The sequence below is a fragment of the Balearica regulorum genome, chromosome 6 (assembly GCF_011004875.1).
Source record: "Balearica regulorum gibbericeps isolate bBalReg1 chromosome 6, bBalReg1.pri, whole genome shotgun sequence".
In the NCBI taxonomy this organism is placed as follows: Eukaryota; Metazoa; Chordata; class Aves; order Gruiformes; family Gruidae; genus Balearica; species Balearica regulorum.
Window position 1 is genome coordinate 29774241 of NC_046189.1, and position 23281 is coordinate 29797521.

The 23281-nt window shown below is 46.6% G+C and overlaps 1 protein-coding gene across 8 annotated transcripts in view; it reads left to right on the forward strand.

The window, feature by feature from the left end:
- The window catches only part of GLI2 (GLI family zinc finger 2), a 195224-nt gene that overhangs the window by 153037 nt on the left and 18906 nt on the right, over nt 1-23281 (forward strand). For 7 of the 8 annotated variants that reach the window (XM_075757032.1, XM_075757033.1, XM_075757034.1 and 4 more), the window contains 6 exons: nt 44-246; nt 1925-2116; nt 12600-12801; nt 15131-15344; nt 16969-17082; nt 20523-20654. In XM_075757032.1, the coding sequence (XP_075613147.1) occupies nt 44-246; nt 1925-2116; nt 12600-12801; nt 15131-15344; nt 16969-17082; nt 20523-20654 (1057 nt within the window). Of the gene's footprint in view, nt 1-43; nt 247-1924; nt 2117-6028; nt 6714-12599; nt 12802-15130; nt 15345-16968; nt 17083-20522; nt 20655-23281 lie in introns of those variants that run through there. The other variant, XM_075757039.1, reaches the window with a different exon arrangement.

The window sequence follows — 23281 nt, forward strand, 5'->3', positions numbered from 1 at the left end:
CTGGGTGGCTGTGAGTGACGGCGTGTCTCTGTTTCCTTCCCAGGCCTCCTCCCCTGAGCGGCAGCCCCGTCATCTCTGACATCTCCCTCATCCGCCTGTCTCCGCACCCAGCCGGGCCCGGCGAGTCGCCCTTCAGCCCGCCGCACCCCTACGTGGCACCCCACATGGAGCACTACCTCCGCTCCGTCCACGGCAGCCCCACACTCTCCGTCATCTCCGCTGCCAGGGGCCTCAGCCCCGCCGACGGTAAGACGCTGTGCTACTGGTATTGCAGCGATTTTTGTAGCTCACCAGCACTGAAATTCCCTAAAACCTGGGGATTTACAGCTGCAAAGGCTCCACAGCTGCTCTCTGAAGTGGGAGAGCTGTCTCTTTTTCTTTTTTTTTTCCCCCCCTTTAACTACACATTTGTTTTGCATCGTTGCACTGAGAAAGCAGAGCGTGAGAATAGCTATTACCGCTGGATCATATTATAAATATTTTGCTTCAAGTACGTTCCTTTCTGCAGCATTCTCGGCTCTCTTACAAGCTTATGTCTCTACCGGGAGCCCTGCTTCCCCCAAAGAGGGTCACAGTCGCTCTGGCTGCCTGGCCTGGCTGGGACTGATGTTGCAGAGATGAGTCAATGTCGGCTGGGTTATCCCCTGTTGGCTTTGTGTCTCGGGGCACGATGGCTCCCATGCGAAGGAGAGAGGCCATACTTTCTTCCTCCTTACTCCTGAACAGCCCCACAGCAGCTTTCGGGAGAAGGCGAGGGTGTGCAGGGAGCTGGCACTGGGTGTTGATGCTCTCCACGTCCCAGCAAACCCTGGCGTTGGGGAGCCAGGGACAAAAACGGTCAAACAGGGAAAGGGGAAAAGCCACGACTTTGCTTTCATTTGGGGAGGTGCAAGTCATGACTGACTTCATTAGAAGTGCTTCATTACACAACTGCAAGCAGCTGGCTCAGTGCCCAGGGAGCAGCCGGGGTCTGGGGACCCAGTCTCTGCACACTTGGTAGTTCCCAGCATCTCTCAGCTCCCGAGATGCTGCAGGGGCAAAGGGCCCTTCCCCGCCACAAAGCAAAGTGGACCAGAGAGCAACAAGGCCCCCAACTTAGTGTCTGGCAGCATAAAACCATCTTCTGTGGCTAAAAAAAAACATTGCTAGGGTGATGGGGAGATGCATGCGTCTTCTTCCCTCCCCTAAAACGTCATCCGAACTCCCAGCCACCCGCCGCGGAGAGGTCTGATGGCTGACGTGCGTGTGTTCTGCCTCATCCTCCCCTTCCAAAGCCAGTTTCATTATTTGCTATGAGAAAAAGACATTGTGTTTTGGGTTGCTTTTCTTTTTCTTTTTCTTTTCCTTTTTTTTTTTTTTTTTTTTTTTGTAAGGCTGTGGTAAATAAGTTAATGGGGCAAGCGGGTGGGGAGGCAGGTTTGAAAAATTACAGCTGGGAGAAAGTGAGTGTAATTGGCTTTGGCAGCCAAAATGGTTTTATGCTGCCAGACACTAAACCTAGCTCTATGCATTAGACCTTGGCTTTAATTTCCTCGCGCTGCTATCGGGAACTGGGCTGCATTTGTCTTTCCTTCCTAATAGGCAGGGATGTTAATGCTGACAGGGTTACTGCTGCCGGCGGGCTGGGCCCTCTCCCCCCTCCCCAGGGTGCCGGCTGCGTCCGAACGGGAGGATTATTAGAAGGGGGAACGAGAGATTGTTTATAAATTTGCGGAAATGGAGGAATGCAGAGGCCCCAGCTTAGCTTCTTTTGTCCGCAGAAGCACGCCCAAGCGCACGTCACGAGAGCCCTACGCGGAGCCGTGCGGCCGGGGCTGGCGGGGGGCGCGGGGGGGAGACGGGGACGCCAACGTCAGCGCCGAGGTCTAACGTTGCGGTGGGAACCTTCTCCCCATGTTTTTCTCCTCGCCCGCGGCTCCGGCAGTGGCTCACGAGCACCTGAAGGAGCGAGGTCTCTTTGGGCTACCCCCACCGCCACCAGGAGCCAACCCCGCCGACTACTACCACCAAATGACGCTGATGGCCGGCCACCCTAACCCCTACGGGGACCTCCTGATGCAGAGTGGGGGAGCAGCCAGCACAGCCCATCTCCACGATTACCTCAGCCCCGTCGATGGTGAGTAGTGGTCTGGGTCCTCCCTGGCACAGCTGAAATTTTGGGACAGATGGATGGGGCTATCCTCCAGGTGGAGGTTGCTGTACATGGTCCCTCTGCCCTGCCAAAACCCACCGGTGCTGAACTATAATTTTTGGCTTAAAAGGTTGCCTTGTTCCATATATATATATAAAAGGTACATAATTTGAAATACATACGTTGTGGCCTCTTGGGGGGGGGATGGCATGGCTGCTGCACGGGTAGGGGATGAGCTGGTCCAGCAGACAGGGCGTTGCTGCCATCCCGCTGTCTTGGCCACGGGTGACCACACTGTCCCTGTGGACAAGATCCATCTCCAGCTCCCCATCCCACCCTGTCTGCCCCTGAATTTAGCCTACTTGGTGTCTGGGACAAAGGCTGGCCGTTTCCATGCATAGCCATGCTCAGCACAATGGACTCCTCATCTTGGTTGGGACCTCTCAGGTCCCCAAGGAGAAAAAATATGTTAACGGGGAGCCACGGTGGAGACGATATGTTAGTACTTTGCGGGAGAAAAAAATTGCAGGAATGTGGTATTTATGCTAGTATCAGGCATTATAAGCCCAGAGAGTTCTGGCTCCTGGCTAAATGAAGAAGAAATAAAATCATGTTAGGCGCTGCAGTCCTGAGTCACTCCCATGGCCTGAGCGCTGCCCTGGTGAGATGGGTAAAATCTGTGTGGAAACGTATCTGAGGTCCAAGTGATTTTTAGAGCCATTAGAAATTTCTTTCCTTTCACTTCATGCCACGTCTTGTAAGAACTGGAGTTGCGCAGATATTACAGAGGGACGTTTGGGGATTATTTCTGCTGCAAGAAAGAGAAGTCTCGGCTCGACTTTCAGATACCGGCTCCTGTTTCCTGGGCTGCCTTCAGATTTGCCTGTGGACCATTATAATTTTTGGAGTGGAGATCTGCATCGTTTCATTACCGCTTCAAAGTTTCTGTTGTTGAGCTTTTAAGATGAAAGTCTTTGCAGTCTCACTGCTTCATAAAGTGACTGGTTTAGAATGATAAAAGCTGCTCTGGCTGTTCAGTGATAGGGGCTTATAGGTATTTCTAATGAAAAAACAATTTCTTGTCTGCAGCTGCTGCGGAAGTTTTACCTGAATAGTCATTTTCTGCTGCCAATTCCTAGATTGATCAGGAACCTGGATCCTAGTCTGAAAAGGAGAGCACATGCTCCTTGGTACCGTCCTGCCATTAACACCCAAAATATATTCCGACCTTCTCTGCTACAAAGCAGCTGGTCAGTAAGACTTCTCTGTCTTCCATCCAAAGGGTTAATGTTTGTGGTTATAGCAGATGGGTGCAAACCAGCCCTGCCAAGTTCTCCTCGGGCTCGTGAACAAGACTCCTTCCTCCTTGCCGCCTTATTAGTCCATCTCTGACCAGCAGTGCCTCACTGAAGTGCCAGATAAACAGCCAGTAAGGGAAGCAAACACAACTGTTTTCATGCTAGCACAGGCTGACTCCTGGCACACCAAGATACTCATCCTCTGGTTTGCTGAAGATTAGTTTTTATCTGAAGTCAACTGAGATATTCCCTGTGGCAGAAGATTCTCTTGCTGCTTGCCTTCTCCTGAAAACAGCTCTAGAGTAAATCACATATCAAAGGTCCTGGTTTCATGCAGCCAAGCTCATAACCATTATTCACTGGAAAGCCAGAACTCGCCGAGCATTTATTTTGATCTTTTGATAAAGCTTTGTTGATGAGTACCTGGAAAGCCTTTTCTGGGCCTTCACATGCTCTGAGTGAGATGAAACTTTCAAACGTCATGAGGATATGACACGAGACACCAGAAGGCTACTTTTTAAAAATCCAACAAGGAGCAGCAGCCAGTCTCTGGTCTACACGTTCAGGTTTATCCACCAGCTGGAGAGAATAGAGAATTGTGCATTATCAAGGCGGAGGCTAAAATGGATGGCTCTGAAACACTGGCTGAGGAACCACTCTCCCTCTCTTTTTAGAAAGTTATTTCAAAAATTTTAATCAGCAGGGACTAAGTAAATAGTTGAACAGTTAATTTAATAAAGCATCCTCTTATGGTGCTTTTCTGAGACAAGAATATCAGTAGCATGCATAAAACCTCAGTGAGTCACCACCTCACAGCATCTTTTCTTGAGAGAACCCTTTTCTTTCCAGAGAGCCCCAGAACATAAGAACTTTACAAGAATTAGTTTGCTGAAAATGCAGGTAGCTGCTGTCAAACCACATGCAGCACCATCACACATCTGTGATAACCCTGGAACCTGCAAAAGAAAAAGAAGCAGATAAGCATGTATTAAAACTGGCCTATGCAGTGTCACATTACCTCCAAACATCTGCAGTCCATGGGAGCCCTAGACACTGGGTATGGTAGTTCTTCCACAGACACATACCTGGGCCCTTCTGGTTGCTGTAATTGCATTTCTTGGAGAATTTCTTGATGCCTCGATGTTTGTTAGTGTTTTTTCATCCCACCAGGTGTCTAAGGTCTAGGGCATCAATGTCGGCTGGAGCTTGTTGGAATCGACATTGTGTCAGGTCTGCTGAGTGTTTCAGTGGTGACTGAGCCAGGGTGCCCCAGAGCTGCATCTCTTTAGCACGGTTTTCACTGTGCAGCTAGAAGTAGTTAAACCACTGAAATAGACCAAATGTAAGTTTTATGCACCAGACTGCTGGGGTCTTCAGACCAGTGCCAGTGGAGACCAAATAACCCTTCAGTTAGCTGTCCTGTTTCATTCTGTCATTCAAACAGGGGCTCTAAATCCAAGAGTGGAGTTTGAATCCAGGCCTAAAAACATTTTCTGGAAAGCCTACACTTTCAAATCAAAAGTTAATTGCTTTCCAATGTCATAAGATTGGTGGTGAGACACTTTTGAGACTAATTTACAGGATCTATTCACCAGATCAAAACAATCTTTTGCATTTCTATTCTAGAAGTGGATGCCACATGGTGGATTATTCCAGGTGACAGAGTGGTTACACAAGAGCATCACTGGGGCAGTAAAGACTTGTGGGGAGCACAGATGAACCTGGAGATGACTACAACTTTCTGAGCATGTTTAGTGCATCCAACTTTTTTTTTTTTGTAAGCACAAGGGTTCCTGTGATTACCATCAGTCCTTCAGGAGGTGCCGTTTGCTCCCAAAAGGAGCATACCCAGACTGACTCAATGCTTGTACTGTTATAGCCCTGTACATCAGAAGATCTCAAAGTACTGCACAAAACAAAGCTGTTTCATCACTGGAAACCCCAAAGAGAAAGGAGATCATATGAGCAGTGATCAGAGCAGTGGCAGCTCTGGGAACAAGACCCCGGTCTTCAGAATGAGGACTCTCATGGCCGGGATGGGAAGCAGAGATCACCTTTAAATCCATCATTTCTGTTTGCATAGCGTCAAAAGTGTGAGTGGGTTGTCCATGCTGAGTCAGGGGTTGGGGGAAAAAAGTCTTGAGTTCAACTTACGCCCAAGTGGCGCTGCACAGAGGTGGTCACTCAGGTCAAGAGGGCTGCATAGATGTGTTTGTGCAACCTTACAGTTACCGACAGCAGGGATGACCCTGCAGTGCTGTCATGGCATTTCATCCAGTTGTGGAGCTGGGCGGGGGGGATCCCTGCCCTGTCTCTTGCTGCCTGGTGCATGCCAGTCACGAGTGTCTTGATCATGACCAGCAGTTTAACTGGGAAAAGGCTTTGTTCAGCCCAGGAGAGCCAACCTGCTAGTGGCTGGCGCAGTTGCCTGGAATGTGGGCAAATCATCAAGCAGGACTTTATTCCCCCAAGTCAAACAGTGATTCAGCTTCACTGGCTTCTCTCAGACAGTGTTGTTGGAATCTTTTTACTTCAAGTAAATGATTTAATAGCCATTGGGGTAAGGAGCAGGGCTGGCAGCGCAGCCCAGTGGTTACTGCAGTCAGCAGGCATGTGTCCGTGAGAGGTGAGCTCAGGACACTCCTCCAGCAGGTTTATGCCAAGCAACTGCTCCATCAGGATGGACAGAAAGAGCCCAGCTTCACGGCATCCTAGGAAAGAAGTGCCTTGTCTAGGGCTTGAGGGACCAGCAGCTCTGGGTTTGCAGGCTGGATATGCAGATGACTTCACCAAAAGAGCCAGCTGTTGGCTACTCTGGGCAGATGGTGCGCCCTGTAGTCGCTTCCTTAAAAACTCTGAAAGATCTTTTTTTTTGTTGTTGTTTTCTTTGTCCCAGCACAGAATGGAAACTTGCTGAAATCTCAGAAAAGGTTCAGAGAATGGGAAACAATTTCCCACCCGTTTCTAGCCAGCAATGCTATTTTCCTCCCCAGAAAAATATGTGCAGAAGAGAGAAGTCCCAGAGCATCCCATAAGCACTCCGTCTGGAATCCGCTGCACTCTGGTTTCTAAAGAATTCAATTTACATATGCAAGTTGGGTCCTCTTAACAGTTACCTTGTGGATTGGGAGTAGAAGAATGCAGCCTTGTCTTTCAGCGAGGATTTGAGGGAAGCATTAGTATTCCTTGAACTGCAAAGCTGATCGGGACGGGTAGGGAAGAAAGAAAGGTCCCAGGACAGCATCTTGTGCCAGAACAAATGTCCAGCATCTGCTGCAGTCTAAGTAAGCTGTATGTTGCCGCTGCAAAAGGGGAGAGGGGAATAAGGAACTGGTTATGCAAAGAGTGTTTGTAGTTTATTGCGGTTGGTTATTGATTAAGGGATCATCCTGTGGTTTTTAGCTGTCCTTGGTTTTAATCTGATGATGGGAGGAGGGAGATATTTCTGTGTGCGTTGGTGGAGTTTTCTTGATGAGCAGCCAGGAAGAGGGACCATTTTGATAACGCTGTATTTATCCCGAGGCTTGGCCATGGGATACAGGGGAAGCCGTGGCTCTGGCTGTGTCTCGGTGAGGAGGGGGATGCAGCCCACGTGCCTTACGGGCACAGCCATTTGGAAGCAGATTCCCTCAATGTCCCTGTGCAGTCGCTTGTCCGTAAAGAGATGCCTGAGATTTCCTTGCCCTGAAGGAGCTCTCACTGAGTGCCTGGCGTTTCTTTTCAGGAGGGCTTTGCTGCCACTATTTCTAATGCAGTATGTAGCTCTGAAACCTCCCTCCAGGAAAACCATCTCTTCTAATGTCCCTCTGATGGACCGCAGCCACGGCGAGTGGTCAGAGCAGGAACCTCTGTTCCCGCCTCCCACACGAGCCCCATGGGTCTGATCCTGATCTAGCATAGCAGTGCAGGGAACAGCCGCGGGAGGCAGACCACAAGCTGACACAAGTGAAAATGAGAGGCTGAGCATCTGGCTCATCGCTGGCCTGTTGTGGATAAATGTAAATTGGGGAAGAAAATCCCAGTTTCTGAGCAACCCATGGATGTGAACCTGTAGGAAACTGCTGAGGAAACTTTTACCTTTTTACCAAGAAATTTGGACTTTCCTCCCAGTTCTAGGCTGGTTGAAGGACCGGGCTGGGACATTTGGCAGATGTGGCCAGTGTCACTTAAAAATTCAGCCTTGAATTCTTGCTAGTTTAGAAATGGGATATTTAAACCGCTCTAGGAGAGAAATGGCTTTCAGTTGTGAGCTGTGGCATTTACATTTACCCTGCAAAGATAATGCCGCTGCAAAGTCAAGCTTTTTCTACTGAAAAGTTATTCCAGGCAGTTTTAAAATGTTTTTTAAAATATGTGGGTTATTTTAATTCTCTACCATGTAGAGCTGAGCCTGTGACTGCCAGTGTATCTAGGTCTGTGCATGAAATGGTATGGAAGGGGCAGTGTGCTCCAGTTAAAATACTATAAAACATATCTGGAATTGACTTTTTGTAAGAAGAAGGAGAGCAGGGGGCAAACACCTATGGTAAATTTTTTATTGACCTTCATGGACTGCCATCCACTATCACCAATGCCCAGAGCTTTGGGCTCAACCTTTACTGCACCCTTCCGTTCACCACTTCACATCTCCATTTTAATCTCCTCCTAACTCTGAGATTGTAAGGAGATGGGGACAGTCTTTTGGCTTAAAATTTCTTTTTGATGTCTTACTTCAAGCCAAAGGATATTTTTGTTGTTGCTTGAAATCTGAGAGAGTTTTGAATTCTAAGCAGGTATGTTTAGCTTTTGCAAAAACAAAACCAAAAAAATATCAAGTTTCTTCTATTCAGAACTGATTCTTTTAATATATACCACATAAATAAAACCCAAGCTGTTAGTATGTCCAAAAACCAGGCACATAAGCATAGCAGGTTTTCCAAGTGGGAAAGAATTCGTTTGAAAATAAAGATGAGATAGCTTAAATAGGTATGCCTCTAGGTCAGCTTTTAAATTCATATTTATCCTATAAATAGGAATTTTGCAGAGCAAATTGATATGGGAAGAGCCACCACCAAAGAACACCCATCCTGGACATGCTGTAAATGTACTTGGCTGGAAATATTATTGAACACCAGAGGAGGCAATGATACGGAGTACCTCATCTAGTTGTCCTGTTTCTTGTTTTGCTTGTGGGCTTTGGCCCATCACTTCTTTCTGGATCTGGATGAGAAAGAATTTTCCCATCTCTCAGAAGTATGCAAGGGAAAGAAACTAAAGGTAAAAAAGGTCTCCATCTGAGGTAGAGAGGCACAGAGAAATTAATTTTAAAACTTGAAACTCTGGTAGATGAGTGGAATTAATTTTAAAATTATTTCAATTTGTGACCTTTTCGAATTCATTTTAACCCATGTTGACTTCATGTTTCTCAACAAAACATCTTTTAGAACAACCACATAAAAATACCAAATTTTTTTCTTTCAAGAGTGTTGAAAGGGGTAGTCTAACTGTTTAGAAACTCTTCCCCTAACATATTTTCCAAACATCAAAAAAGTCTTAAAACTAATCCTGTTCATTTTGATAAGTCAGCATTTTTGAAGGGGAGATGAGAGGGGGAGTGCTAGTGATAAATCCTCCCGAGGCTCTCCAGCTCTGTGTCTGAAAAATGGATCCCGCCATCATTTACTTCTCTGGGCACAGTCACTGCTGAAGTAGTTGTGTGTGTGGTTTTTCCTTTGAAACATCACTGGGCCTCAGGCAACAGGGGATTTTGCTTACGTATTCAAGTGGCTGTCAGTCAGGCCGTGTTGAACACCCTGCCTATGTATACAGCTTATCTTTGCTGCTGCCTGCTATCGTTCAGCATTCATGCTCAGTGTCCTCAGATCGGGGGATTAGGTCGGGCCAATTTTATTATTAAGAATGATCCTAGTGCTGCTAATCTGCTTTTGAATAATAATTTTGAAAAGATTCCCTCTTCCTAAACGCACTAGTGAGCACTTCTTCATGTGGTTAAACTGCTTTTCCATTTCCCAGACGCATTCCTTCCCGGGCACCTTGGGCAGGCTGTCATTGAGAAGAGAGGAATTGTTCATCCATAGCAGGATTTTAGGGCACAGCTTCCCCTGGAAGCCCGAGACCTAAGAGGCTTTTGTGTAAAGCATTAGCCCAACCTATTGGATCGGCTATCAAACATTTCAGCCCACGGTACTCGCAAGATCTAAATTAGAGTGGACAGTAACGCAATGTGTATTACTGGGTTTAGGCTGGAGAAGTCCCAAGCCAGCTTGTGAATCTGACAGCGTCCAGCAGAGATTTACACGGGGGAAAAAATGACGTACCTGTGTGCAGCGGGGAGGGGTGCCCGCGTTGGATGCACTGCGAAAACCCAGATTTCTGTTGGACATCAGGACTTCTTCCCTTTGCAAATTAATGGCGACCAATGGCTGAACCAGCACTGTGGACATAAATCATGGGAAGGAACAGCGAGAAATGAGTACAAGGCTTTTCTTTCTATTTAGTAATTTATCAAGGGAAGTGGCACATTAATAAACAGATCTCCCTTGAGGTGTGGGAGTAACAGAGATAAATATGACTGTCAAATCTGGCCTGCTTCCTTCTGTTAGAGGAGGAGGAGACTGTGGGAATGCAAATGCAGAAAACAATATCTATATCTGGAAAGACACATATTATTTGTAGGACAGAAACACTGACAGCTCAGCTGAGATGGAGCTCCATCGCACTAGGTGCAATACATACAGAATAAAACTCAAACCCCGTCTAATGGAGCTCATCTAAATAGATGACGCTGGGAAATAGGGACACAGAAAGAAGCAGCAACTTGCTTAAGGAGATCTATCTGGGGAGGACTGGAAACAGCACCCAGGTCTTCCCAGGTCATGGACCATGTATTGAATCACGATGCCATATAGTCAGAAGAAAAAAAAGAAAAAGTAAAAAAAAAAAAGTTTAATTAGTTCAAATCAATACATTAGTATGTTGCAGACAGAGCACAGTTTTGACCATTATGATCTAGACCCACGCAAACCTCATGTTGCTCAGTCCAGGGCTCTGGCAGGGCCCAAATTTCATGAACCAAGTGTGAAGTTTGGGAATGCTCTACTCCAGCCTTCAGGCAGGGCCAGCCTTTGCTGAGGGGAGTTTGTTTGCTCATTTTGGTTTTGCATCCACAGTGGCTCTGCAAACTGGCTGCTCCTTTTCCAGCTCCCGAGGGAAGCGCCACTCACCACGGCAGAACAGGGCTGGAAACTGCCAGCCGCAAGCATTAGGAAAGTTTGAGTCTAGTCCCTCCAAATCATGGGACAGCTTTAACATTCAGGAGGTGAATTTTACAGACCTGTGTGTTGTTTCTGTTTACTACCTGATCCTTAAGTCATGTTTTCAAGCTTGTCCCTGCCCTGTGGGGCTGCAAAATGTGGTTATACAAAGCACTATAAGAAGAATATGTTCAGCAGCAGATGTACAACAACCTGATTTTTAGGAGAAATTCCCAATATTGTCAGTATTGCACCTAGCAATTCTTGATGCTTCATAGGTATAGGACAAAAGGCACAAGAGTGCTTGGTTCAAGTACCAACTTAGCCTTGGACTTCCAGTGGGACCTTGGGCAAGTCATTTGTCTTGTGCAATGAGGGACATTGTGGGTAATAAGGGGACGATGGTACTAAACCTCATCGATTACACAGCACCCAGGCATGGAAATGACAGAGCCACTTAGGTACGCGGGTGAGTCATGTGGAGACTGGGAGACTGCAACCCAGCCACTCGTCTCGGGGAAATGTTGACACAAACTTTTGCGAGTCAACACAAATCAAGAAACTATTTGGTCACGCTGGCAGGATATATTTTACCTCCTTGTACATCCCATTCACCCACTTACATACCAGCACTGTTGTCAGGACAGAAAGTTTATTCTCTTGCATAGTTCCAGGCTTGTATTTGGTGATACGCAACCAAAATCAGTCGTCCCTCCAGCCAAGTAGAGGAAGATAGCTCATATTGTCTGTCTGGGCAAGTTACTGTTTTATTCACAGTGTTTAATAAGATATACCCACAGCAAGCTTTCTGGGGAGACCGCTGCTGGAAAAGCCAGGTAGTAAGACAGCTCTGCCCTCATTGAGGGAAGGAGCTGGAGCATCCCTGGGTGGATGATGAGGATTAACAGCCAGACCCCATGGCCAAGTGGCATATTTTGTCCTTATAAATCTTTTTTTTTTTTTTTTTTTTTTTTTTTAAATAGGCAACTCCTTACCTGAACACTTCTCTCATTGCTGTGGAGGGATGAGCCATTCCAGGCAGGACTAGGGCTTGACCAGGCTTTGGATCTGGTACCCTGGTATTGGGGAATGTTGTGATATCACCCATCCCCAGCCTCCATCCATGCCACCTCGGAGATTTGCAGGTGGCTCAGGCCTGGGCAGAGTTTCCTCTGGATTGAGTCATTCGTTCCAGTTAGCAGTGCCGAAACGCTGGGGGAGGCCGAATTTGTACAGTAGTAACTTGCCATGTATTGCAAATCCACAAACGGGACTGGCAGGGTTGGAAATGACTTCATGCCTGAATGATTGACAATTGCTAATAGGGTCCAGGCGCTGGCAGGTCCCCTTGGAGGGGGAGAGCTTGAACTTTGTGCCTGAGCTGCCAAATTGGTTTTCTTAAAACTCTTAATTTACTTTCGGGGCTCCTGGAGCCTCGCCTCCTTCATTAATTGGATGCTCAGCACTGTGCTTGTGCTCGTCTGGTTTCCGCTCCCTCCGCACACAAGCACACACACCATTTCCAAGGGTCGTCCCAGCTCTGACGTGCAGCTCTTCTGGCCTCACTGCTCCTGCCACCGAGTCAACGGGGGCAGCTGCGCTCATGGAAACCTTGTAGGGCATTTTCCCTTTTAATTTTAAGTTAATTTAGTGCCGATGAAAGGGGGTGATGGACAGGCTTCTGTTTTTCCCCTGAGGAGGGCGAAGCAAGCGAGCATTTGCGGTGCTGCCTGACCCCTGTCATTCAGTGCCCAGCAGAGAGGAAATCTCCCATCAATGCGCAGCTGGTCCCTGCGCTGCTCCCGGCTCCTGAACATCCCACAGCAGTCACGAGTGCAGCAGGTCTCAGCACCTCCTGGTCCCACAGGAAGGGAGCAGCCTGCTGGTTTTGTCTGACAAAGTCTCTCTTTCCTACAGTGTCCCGGTTTTCAAGCCCGCGGGTGACTCCGAGATTAAGCCGAAAACGAGCCCTGTCTATCTCCCCGCTGTCTGACGCCAGCATTGACCTCCAGACAATGATCAGGACCTCCCCAAACTCTCTCGTGGCATATATCAACAACTCCAGAAGCAGTTCAGCTGCAAGTGGTTCCTACGGCCATTTATCTGCTGGGACAATCAGGTAAAGCTCTGAGACTGGCTCTGTTCAGCTGCGTAACCACCCCCCCCGAAAGAAGCGGTGACCCTCCAGCAAGGGAGACCTTCCCTTCCTCGCAACCTCTGCTTTAGTACACGGGGACTGTGTAGTGTATTAAATCAAAGTCCCCATCTGGTTTTGCACGTGGAATGGTACTTCGTGGCATATGTGGGGTGGGGGAGTTGCTGAATTGGGATTATTGGTTACCAAGTTTCCAGTAATTACAGTATGATCATGCAAGGAGAAACAGAGAATAAATTTGTCTAACAAAATGTTCATTGTGAGTGGTTGGACTGGTTAAGAAACCCTCTGATTTAAGAGATTGCCTCAAAATATTATTGGCCCACATTCTTTAAAAAAAAAAAACAAGTTGCCTGAGCGGATTGAAGAGCCTAATTCTAAAAACATATTTTAAACAAATCTAAGTTTTGCTCAAATCTTAATTAAAAAGCACTTACACTAGGCAGCTCACTGCTGTCAATTCCTGTCGTGATTGCTTCACCCAAGTTTCACAATGTTATTATTCTTTTTATTACTTAACTGTTAAAAATGTTAGATCTAATTAACACTGATGTTGCAAAGCAAGGGTTTATAAAGATCATGCTCTCCTACAATTTGTAGGGGAAAACAGAGACATTGCTATTAGTAACTGTAACATTGGTTTTATCAGTTACTTTATCCAGCAGCATCATTTAGAAATTGACTGTAAAATCAAACATAATGCTAACTTAAACAAATTGCAACTCCTTGTCTGGTAATCGTATTTTTCTAGTCTTTTCACCTGTTGTCATTAACTGGGTATGCCTGTAGCATCTCATCTTGTACTCAGATTTTAAGCTTTTCAGGGTAGCATCTGGTATTTTCAACAAATTTGTAGAGTACAGAGTCCTACCTAATGGTCAGTTGTTGGCCTCTGAGGGAATAATCAAGTGATAATACTGAATTTGACACTCTTCATGGTGTTCTAAAGGTGTATCTTAAATGTCAGGAATTGTTAAATGGGTTACATATTTAACGGGATAACTGTCAGCAATTTGGGACAAAAAGACTTTTTTGTTATTATTTTAACAATGTCTTGGTGGCAGAAATGAAATCCGTTCTCACCCTATCAGACTCAGATCTTAGTAGTGCTTCAGAAAGTCATTTTTGGACTTTGCTGTAACATAGCAAAGCTGTGCAGCAGCCTGCCATCACACCTCGTTTGCTGCAGTACATATTGAACTCCCTGAGCTCTTTTACACTGTAGTGATTTTTGCCCTTATTCTTTTGGTCAAGTTGTCATTAACTGGTTTGGAACAGAAATACTAATTGTACGGTCACCAGCAATAAGTATTTTCTCTAAAAGCAAAATTGGAAATGAAGCGTTTTGCTAATTATGGCCACGTTCTCTGAGCACTCACACCGTGGGCAGTTCTAGTGATGTGAGAGAAAATACCGTGAGTGTAAAGGTTCAAGACAGCCATCTTTTAAAGGTGTCAAATAATCAGTTTTGGGGCTTAGAGTCTACGATTTGTGCATCAGCTGCCTCGAGTACTGGGAGCAGAGCATCTCCCATGCTTCCCCATTCCTGCCAAGGGGACTCACCCCTGGGAGCGAACCCCTTGTTTCCAGAAGCAGCGCTTTGTTTTTAATGCTGTTGACTGCTGCATCCTGGCTGGGACCTGTTGCCCCCAGTTATCACCCAAGCAGCCAGGACCGGTGGTGTTTCTGGTCACCACTGACCTAGATTGGAGCTGAACCAGTGACCTACATATGAAGGGTGACATACTTCAGCAGTCCCCTGAGCCAGCACTCCACTCACTTGAATGCAGAGTAGATTGCATGGTTTTGGACTATGTTAAATGGATAGTTATTCATCCCCGCTGTGATTTGTGCCAGGTGAGCCAGGTGATGCTGGTTTTTTATATCCAGGGTAGCATAACCCCAAGGTTGCGAGTCTGCAGAACAGGTCAGCCTGGGAAAACCCAGGAGTCTTGGGGGCTGCAAAGCCAGATGCGTCCAAGTCCCATCCTCTCCTGCACTCCCTGCCAAAGGCTTTGGCTGTTTTTTAAACATAGGAAGCAAAGAAATTACAATCAGTCTCATACGTGGGTTGAAATGATTCACAAGTTTGCTGAGGCACACACAAGACAAATCCTGTCTTTGCAGTAAAGCAGGCTGTCAGGCTTATCGTGGCATTGAAGGTGTCTAGCTGAGGCATTGCAGCCTGTCTCCTGGAGTCTCCAGGAAGCCAAACTTGAATCAGTCACTAGCCAATGTGATAAATATTGTTTAAAATAACTCCTCATAAGTTTTCTTCCTCCTATTGCTGCAGCCCGGCGTTCAGCTTCCCCCACCCCATTAACCCCGTGACGTACCAGCAGATCCTGACCCAGCAGAGAGGCCTGAGCTCAGCCTTTGGACACACTCCTCCCCTGATCCAGCCATCCCCGACCTTCCCCCCACGGCAGCACATGGCGGTCATCTCCGTCAACCCCCCGCCAGCACAGATCAGCAGCAACAGCAACTGCATCTCTGACTCCAGCCAGGTAGGGATGGCCATCCTGGCCCTCTCCACGCATGGTACATGGGGAAATGGAGGCACGTTCTCCATGGGATGAGTGCTACCCTTCATAGTGGCTGTGGGAGTTTTACCCACTCTCTTTTTACTCATGCTCACCCTTTATGTTGCTTTTTCTTCCTCCTGGCAAAGCATTTCTGGACTAGTCACAGACAAATTTTGTGCCCTTGCACACGAACGTACCCACCCATGCAGGAACCTAAGGCTTTGATCCATCAAAGCATTGAACATGATATGCAGGGTCATCTCAGGCAGCAAATCTCCTTGAACACATCTTATATGCTATTGAAACAGAGGGAATTCAGCATATGCTGGAGTGCTTTGCCAGATAAGCACCCAAGCACTGTGAACCAAGCTTCATCAGTTCTTTCACCAATCCCTCCTTCCTTTTTTTACTGATATGAACCATGCTAATAGTCTTAAAACTTCTTATTCCTTTCCTCTTTAACAAATAAGTGCATCCTACCTAGGACCTCTAGCAGTTTTACTTATTGTTCCTTCTTTTTCAGTAGCTTTCTCTCTCAGGATATCCTTGCTGTTGATTTTTGCTGTTAAGATTTGCCAAACCAGGGGCCAGATTTTGAAAACTAGGAATGCCATGATGTGTATGAAATCCCACACCTCAAATGCATCCTTGCAAAGACCTGTGAGTTCACACAGGTGCATGCATGTGTGCCCAAGCCCTCTACATGCACAGGTTTAGTGAATATGTCTAGCACATTTTTAATAATTTTTCCTTCCCGTTTTCACTCCTTGGAAGTTTAAATTGAAGTTGCTTTTCTTCCCAAAGACTTATTTCACCTCATTTCACACCCATTTCAAATTGTTGTTTTAGTTGTATCATACTGAACTTTTCAGACCAGTTTATTGTTTTAGGGTTTCTCATGGCTGCTGCACTGCAAACTCTGTTTGTTATTGAAGGTTATTTGATTGATTGGTTTTGTTTTCTCCTCACAAACTGGCTACCAAAATAATGTGGCTGGCAGGACTTACGCCTCTGTTTAATAACTTGCAGGACCAATCTTGAGCAATTAGCAAGAGTGTATTTAAAATGTTAGTGTTCCAATTTTATGCACATACAATGGCATGTTTTTTTCTCCTGAAGTTATTCTCATTTTTTAAGAGCTTAGCAAAATATACACATAGCCTTTCATTCACCCAGCACGCCGAAGCCCTTGCATGTAACCAGAGCCCCCCGCTCCCCCCCAGGAATTCATTTTCTCAACAAATCATTTCATTGCATTGAGAAATAAATTCGTTGCTCGGGTGGGGGTTGCATAAGGTTTTGATGGCTTTGACAGGGACTGGATCACTCTGAAACGGAGCAGCAGTGGCAAGGCCAAGCTCACTGGTGAGCCTGCAGAAGCTGACACTGTCCTTGACTCTTCCCTCTCTTCCATCTCTTCTTTGCAGAGCTTTCATGTACTTTTCATGTGAAATCCAGGTCAGCAGGCTGATACCCCGTTGTCCCCGGCCACTCCTAAAGTTCAACCTTGACTGATTTTTTAGTTAACTTTTAATGAAGATGTGGGCTGCAGTCAGTCTTCCATCCCAAACCCCAGTGCCATATCTCACCTGGTTTTCTTCCCCAGAGCAAGCAGAACAGCGAGTCGGCCGTGAGCAGCACAGTCAATCCAGTAATTAACAAGCGCAGCAAAGTCAAGACTGAAGTCGAGGGCTTGCCCCCAGCGTCCCCAACCACACAGGTAACCTTCTTGGTGCAAGACGTGTTGTGGGGCCGAGGCAGCAAGCTGCTGGGTCTCATCCTTGAGAATGATACTCTTGGCACCTTTTGCTGCAGCTGGGAGCAAGGCATCAAAGTCTGCCAGGCAGGCAGGTGTCTCTTGCAGCAGGAAACCCAGCAAGGTACAGGGCAGAGCTGCAGTGACTGAATGAAGCATTCGATGGGTGCTTGGGACTCAGCTTGCTGTTGCTGTGCTTGGATAGAAAAGGAGGGAAGGAATATTTCAAGCGTGAATACTTTAAAAATGCTGTCTGAGTTTTCTGTGCTGCAAAGCAAGCAGCATTGGTGTCTCAGAGCAAACATAGATTACAAGGGAATCTTGCATGTAGGTAGAAAGCTTGAAAAAAAAAGGACAAATTCTTGATTCAACAAGGAATTGCTCCTAGAAACATCCTTTACACTGGTGACACAACATTTGACACCAAGAAGGGCCCAAAGGCCTTTACTTTCTTTCCAGAGGTCTGTGATTGCAAACTGTTTAATGGCTGACAGTATCCATCTGACCATCCTTTATCACAACTGTAAACTATCAGAAGTGCTCCGGGCACTTCATTTTCATGAAATATTAGGCTGTGTTATTGTCAACTGAATGGAAGAGTTGATGACAAATTTCTCCTTCTGCCCTAGTTCAGGAGCAGGTCTCAGCATGATGCATGGGGACAGCAACGTGTGCAGTCATCAGGGGGCTGGTAAAATTGATGAAGATAGCATATCAGGGAAAGATAAACATGCTGTAGTCAGCACGATTAGGGCAAAGAGGCATATCTCTGGAGCTTTTAGTTTAGGACTGCATCTACACGCTTCTGCAAAAGCACATGCCTCAAAACAACAATTTGGTCACCACCCGGGCTAATAGGTCCATGTGTTTATTTCTTGCGGCAAATGAAAAAAGATTTGAAAGCCATCACCTGCTTCCTCAGAGCATCTGTAGCAGAAGAGCTGTGGGACAGACAGCTGCTTGCTCGATGACTGTCATCCTCCTTTCTCTGCTCCAATCTGAGGAGGTGTGTGCCCAACAGCAGGGAGTGTTTGGGTAGCATCAGCCTGGCACGGCCCTGCCCCAGAGTTTCATCCACTCAGCCTTATGTGAAATAAGCACTGAAAGAAGGGGGAGAATGATTTAAAGTGGTGCAAGGAGGCTTGATTAGAATGGCAAGGTGAAATTAAGAGAAGGAAAATGCACACTGGTCGTCTAATAGTTCCTAATGAGGAGATCTGTGAAGTAATACCCCAAGGGAAATGTAGACTTCACGTCTTGCAGCGTTTCAGTGTTGACTGGGAAATTACTGGAAAGTACCTTGAAAGAGACAGCCCATTCTTGGCAAGGAGAACAGGTTATAAGACTGAACGTAGTGGGTGTCTCCTCTTCAGTTGGTCTGAGCGACAGCAACTTGTTAAATTTGGAGATTCCTGTTCTGCAGGAGACTGTGCTGAAAAGTTGAGTTACAGTCAGTTAATTATTGACTGATACATTTTTTGCAGAGTATGAAGCTCAGCCATCCCAAAAAAAGCATGCATGTGTGTGTTTTGTTTTGGAAATGCTGTGCTGGAAACGCCTCATGTGAGTTGTGGTTTGGGTGTTTAAAATCCTTGGCGAGACAGTATCTCCCATGATGGCTTGTGCTGTAAAAAATGCATCTAGACAAGATTTGTGAGACACAGTGGAGCACCAGGCATGAGAGACCTGAGTTACTGTGCTCTTACGATACCACAATAGCTCCAGTACAGATTCAGATTAACATTGAACTAGCCAGAAATGAAACAAGTCAATCCTCTTGAACAAACTAAAATGGTGTCAATTCCATTTTTCCAACAGAAAGTATAAAAATTTTGGCAAAATAAGATATTTATTAGAAAATTTTACTTTTCCAGAGACAACATTTTGCATGGAGAGAAATGTTTCAACAAAAATAATGTTCACAGCTAAAACCAAATAGGAGTTGCAGGAAAAAGAAGCTGCTATTTGAACTTTCTCAGACTGTTGCTCTGGGCTCTGATATAGTTTGAATCTCCAGAAGTCTTTCTGTAAATTACTAGAGTTTCCTCTCCCAAGAGCCACCTTACAATTTTATTTTTTTTTAAATTATGAGCTAATTAAAACAAATGTCTTCCTCTCCATATCTAAAGTTTTGAATTGAAAAGTCACAGCTGGCATGTATGTCATGAGCTAGTTAATGAAAATTGTTGAACTTACGCACAGTACATCTCACTTTCCAAGCCATATAATGCCATTAAGTCATTAATCATTGCAGCCCCTCAGTAGGCATTGGGAAGGTGTTGGTGGGGAAGGAGATGGCAGCCAGATAGGTTTTGGGCAAGTCAGAGGCAGTTTGAGACAGGTCTGGCTGTGTCTACACACTTACAGGGCCAACTGGAGCATCAGATCATGAGGAACGGCATCTGATGTGGTCAGTCACCCCAGACTTTGCTGTCTAAAGTTGCCCTGGAGGCGGGACGCTCTGTGCTGGGCAGCAGGAGTAATTGGGAGGAATGGGAATGAAGGGTGTCAAAACCTGCAGGGTTTTGTATTGCTAAATTCCCAAGCCACTATTGACTGCTGATTGCCTTGCCTGTAGTGCAAGTGTCTGACACACGCAGAGCCGACAGCTGTCCTTACCTCTGAATTGTACTAATTATGTTGTATACTACGCTATTGTGTACGTGCCGATGCTTTAATCCTCATAGCAGCTATAAGAAAATCTTCTGTGCTTCATTTAGCACTGAAGAGCTGGCTAGACAGAGAAGTTAAGGAGAGGGCTCACAGTGTGCCCAGCATTAACTCATTTATGAGTCCAGAGCCCCTGGAGCTCTGCTCTGCAACCCACTCATCACTGGGTCTTGCTCAAGCTTCCCAAATTTCCCTGTCTCAGAGGAGTGCTTTGAGGGCTCACCACTTTGTCCCTGTGGAGCACCCTGAAGGTGTAAATCTTTACGTAAGGATTGGGTATAATTTGCTCATCTGTGGAAAGATGCAGAAAAATGAAACCCCTCTCCTCAACCCATGGGTAAGCGTGGTAACCACTAGGCTCTGACTGCTCTGTGGTTTCGTCATGCTCATATTCCCCCACTACCCCCAGATCAGAAGTTTTGCTCCAGCAAACACAACCAAAGGTGAAAAGCCAGCCTTTTCCTTTCTCCAGCCTTTCCTGGGACTGCCCACAACCTGGCTGGAGCCAGGCGCTGCTGTGACCATGGCTTCAGGGTGTTTCGTGTCTTGTCATTAACTCTGATCCATTTCTACCAAAACTCTGTAACTCATTATTTCACAGTAATCAAGGATGTTATGTTGCCACAATGAGCAGAGTTTTGTGATCAGTTGATACCTGCCCTGTAATCTATGAGTGACGAAGGAATTCAGATGAAAGAAGTTCACCTTATACAATGCACTGTTGTGTGTTGCAGGAGCATCTGACAGACCTGAAAGAAGATCTAGATAAGGATGAATGTAAACAGGAGCCTGAGGTTATTTATGAGACGAACTGTCACTGGGAAGGGTGCACAAAGGAATATGACACTCAAGAGCAGCTCGTCCATGTGAGTAATGGTTGGGAGGAAACCCCAGCGATAAATTTGGGTTTCTGTGCACTTGTCCTCATTTTTTATCACTAGCTGCTGTACAGCCAGAGCTCACTCTGGGAGCTACTAAAGGTGCAAATCAGAGATACGACGTATAAACACCGCCAAAGCAGGTCGCTGCTCCCCGAGGAGTTCAGCTGCAGGAAGCCTCTCATAGATTATTTGATGTTGCTCTCTTCTCAGCTGCTGAGGCTGCAGTTTCAGTCTCCCTCGTGCATGACCCAGTGACAGAAGGCTCCGTGCAGAGGACCTGATCAAAAAATTGGGAAGGGGGCTGAGCCCTTCCCTCTTCCCTGGCCATAGTCACTGAGCCTCCACACACACCTACACCAGCTATGGGCCAGGTCCATACTGTCCTCAGTCCTTGTCCAGGCCACAAAAACCTTTTATGGTGCTGTGGAGCCATATCACTTAGGGGCTGTTGACCTGCTCAGCTCATCCCTCCCACAAAAATAGAGCACTTCTGGAGTTTTGAGACATGCTCCAGTGTCTCCATCAGGGCCCGAAATAGAGAAAGTGGGTTGATTTTTTGAAAATTGGGAAATGGGGCTTCCGTAATCACAGTGATGTCCCTAAACCGGTGTCAAAACTGCTCTCTGAAGGATCCCCAAACTAAGTCATTAATCAGATTTTCAGTTCTAATTAATTCCAAGAACCTTTTGTGTGTTTTGCTTCACCTGGGAATCCAGAGTTTGGTTTCCTTTGGCTTCTGGGGTCAACAAATCTCTCAAACTTGGAATGAGTACCTATGAAATCAGACATGATCTGTGTCTGAGCCACATCCTGTCCCCAGCCCAGTCCTCATTTTGGGTCTGTGATGCGAGTCCCATTTGTTTGAAGCCAGCCCAGAGCTGCTGGGAATTCACCAGCCCCAGAAACCCTCCTGCTTGCAGCAAAATGTTGGATTGAACAAATTTTGCAACAGGACCTGCTATCTTCTCCTTTCCCTTCAGCCTTTTGCTGCTTGCCTCGGCCAGGCTCCAAGCCTGCCAGGGACCACTCATGTGCAACTCACATGTAGCCCTTTTCCTGAGGGCTCGTATCCGCTCTCACCCCTTTTTCTATTAGTCATGTTTAGATGCCACCAAGTAGGTGTCAGTCTCTGTTTCCCCAAGCTCTGCACACAAATATTATCTCAGCCTGGAGGGACCACACTCTAAATGATAATTTTGGGCATGTGCTCTTCTTCCATCTAAGACTAGTACCTGCCTGCTTCTGCCAGAAGTCAGTGGTTCAGGTGCAACAAGTCCTTGAGTACAGACAGATTTGGAAGTGGTTTTCAGGGCCAAATGAACGATAAGGAGCTTAATGGGTTGCACATTGCATGCCATGGGATGTTGCTTTTCTGGGGTTAAACCACAGCAGCCCTGTCAGATGGGCTGGGCTCACATTTGTCCAGCAGTATTTGTGTGTTTCCCTCTCAGACGTAAGAAAAACTCTTTAACTCTGCCCAGAGCAAAATGCAGGGCAAGTTTAGGCAGCTCAGCACAATTTATTTCCAGAGAAAACCCAAAGAAAAATATTTGACAGAATGTCCCAAGATTTTCCTAAATTTGGAAGGTTATAAAGACAGAGGCTTCTGTACTATGATTAGTAGTAACATGGGGTTGTGGATTTGAGATGCCCAAAATACACATGCAAATGAAATACAGATGTCGTGGGCCAACTTCTGAGAAGATGGCATCCCACCATGCATGGAAAAACTCTAGTTTGTGTGCAGAGTAAAGTACCTGGGCGTGCAGAGTCCGTTCTCCATACACAGTGGGCAATGTGCTTGTGGGAGAAGTCCATGTCAACGGGGAGCAGCAGGAGTGAGAACATATTTTTCCAAGCACCACTGCTGCTCCCAGCCTCAAAGGTTACACTCAATTTGAGAGAAGCCCAAGCAAAGTCATAGGGCTGTGGACCTACGACTGAAGTGTGGTGAGTTGTGCAACTGCTCCTTCACTGTGTGATGGGAAGCAGCTGTTGCCCAAACAATGAATTAATAAGCCTGAAGCAGGGGCTACAGTCCCCTTCTCATAAGTGTGTCTTCCTCTGGCCCAAGCTGGACCAAATGTCTGAGCCTGCGCACTGCCATGCATAGTCTTGGTTGCAAGTCAGACTTCCACACAAACAGAGGCAGGAGATATATCTTCCCGGTCTAGTCTGGACGTGGTTTTGTGTGTCCTTGGGTGTCCTTGGGGATTCACCAGATTTCTACCATCTGAGGCTAAAATCTCACACTGATGCCATGTTATAAAACCAGAACCGTGGGCAGCTGAGCTCCAAACACATATGAAACATCTCCCAAACCCAGCCTCCCCCGACCCTCCTGGCACACAGCTTTGGCTCTCGATGTTTACCCATGGCATCCGAGGAACCAGCTGAGGTACCACGCACCTCGTCTTGGCCCTGGGTAGTCCTGGTGCCCCAAGCAGCCGGTTCCTGCCCCCAGGACTGGGCCATGGCACCCAAAACACTGGGTCTAGATTCAGCTGGGACTGTGAAGGTCAGTGATTCTGTTTTAATGCATTTTTATGTCCTTGTGCTGCCGCACCACCCCGAGAAAGTCTCATCCTGAGCCACAACATGTGTGCCTGGCC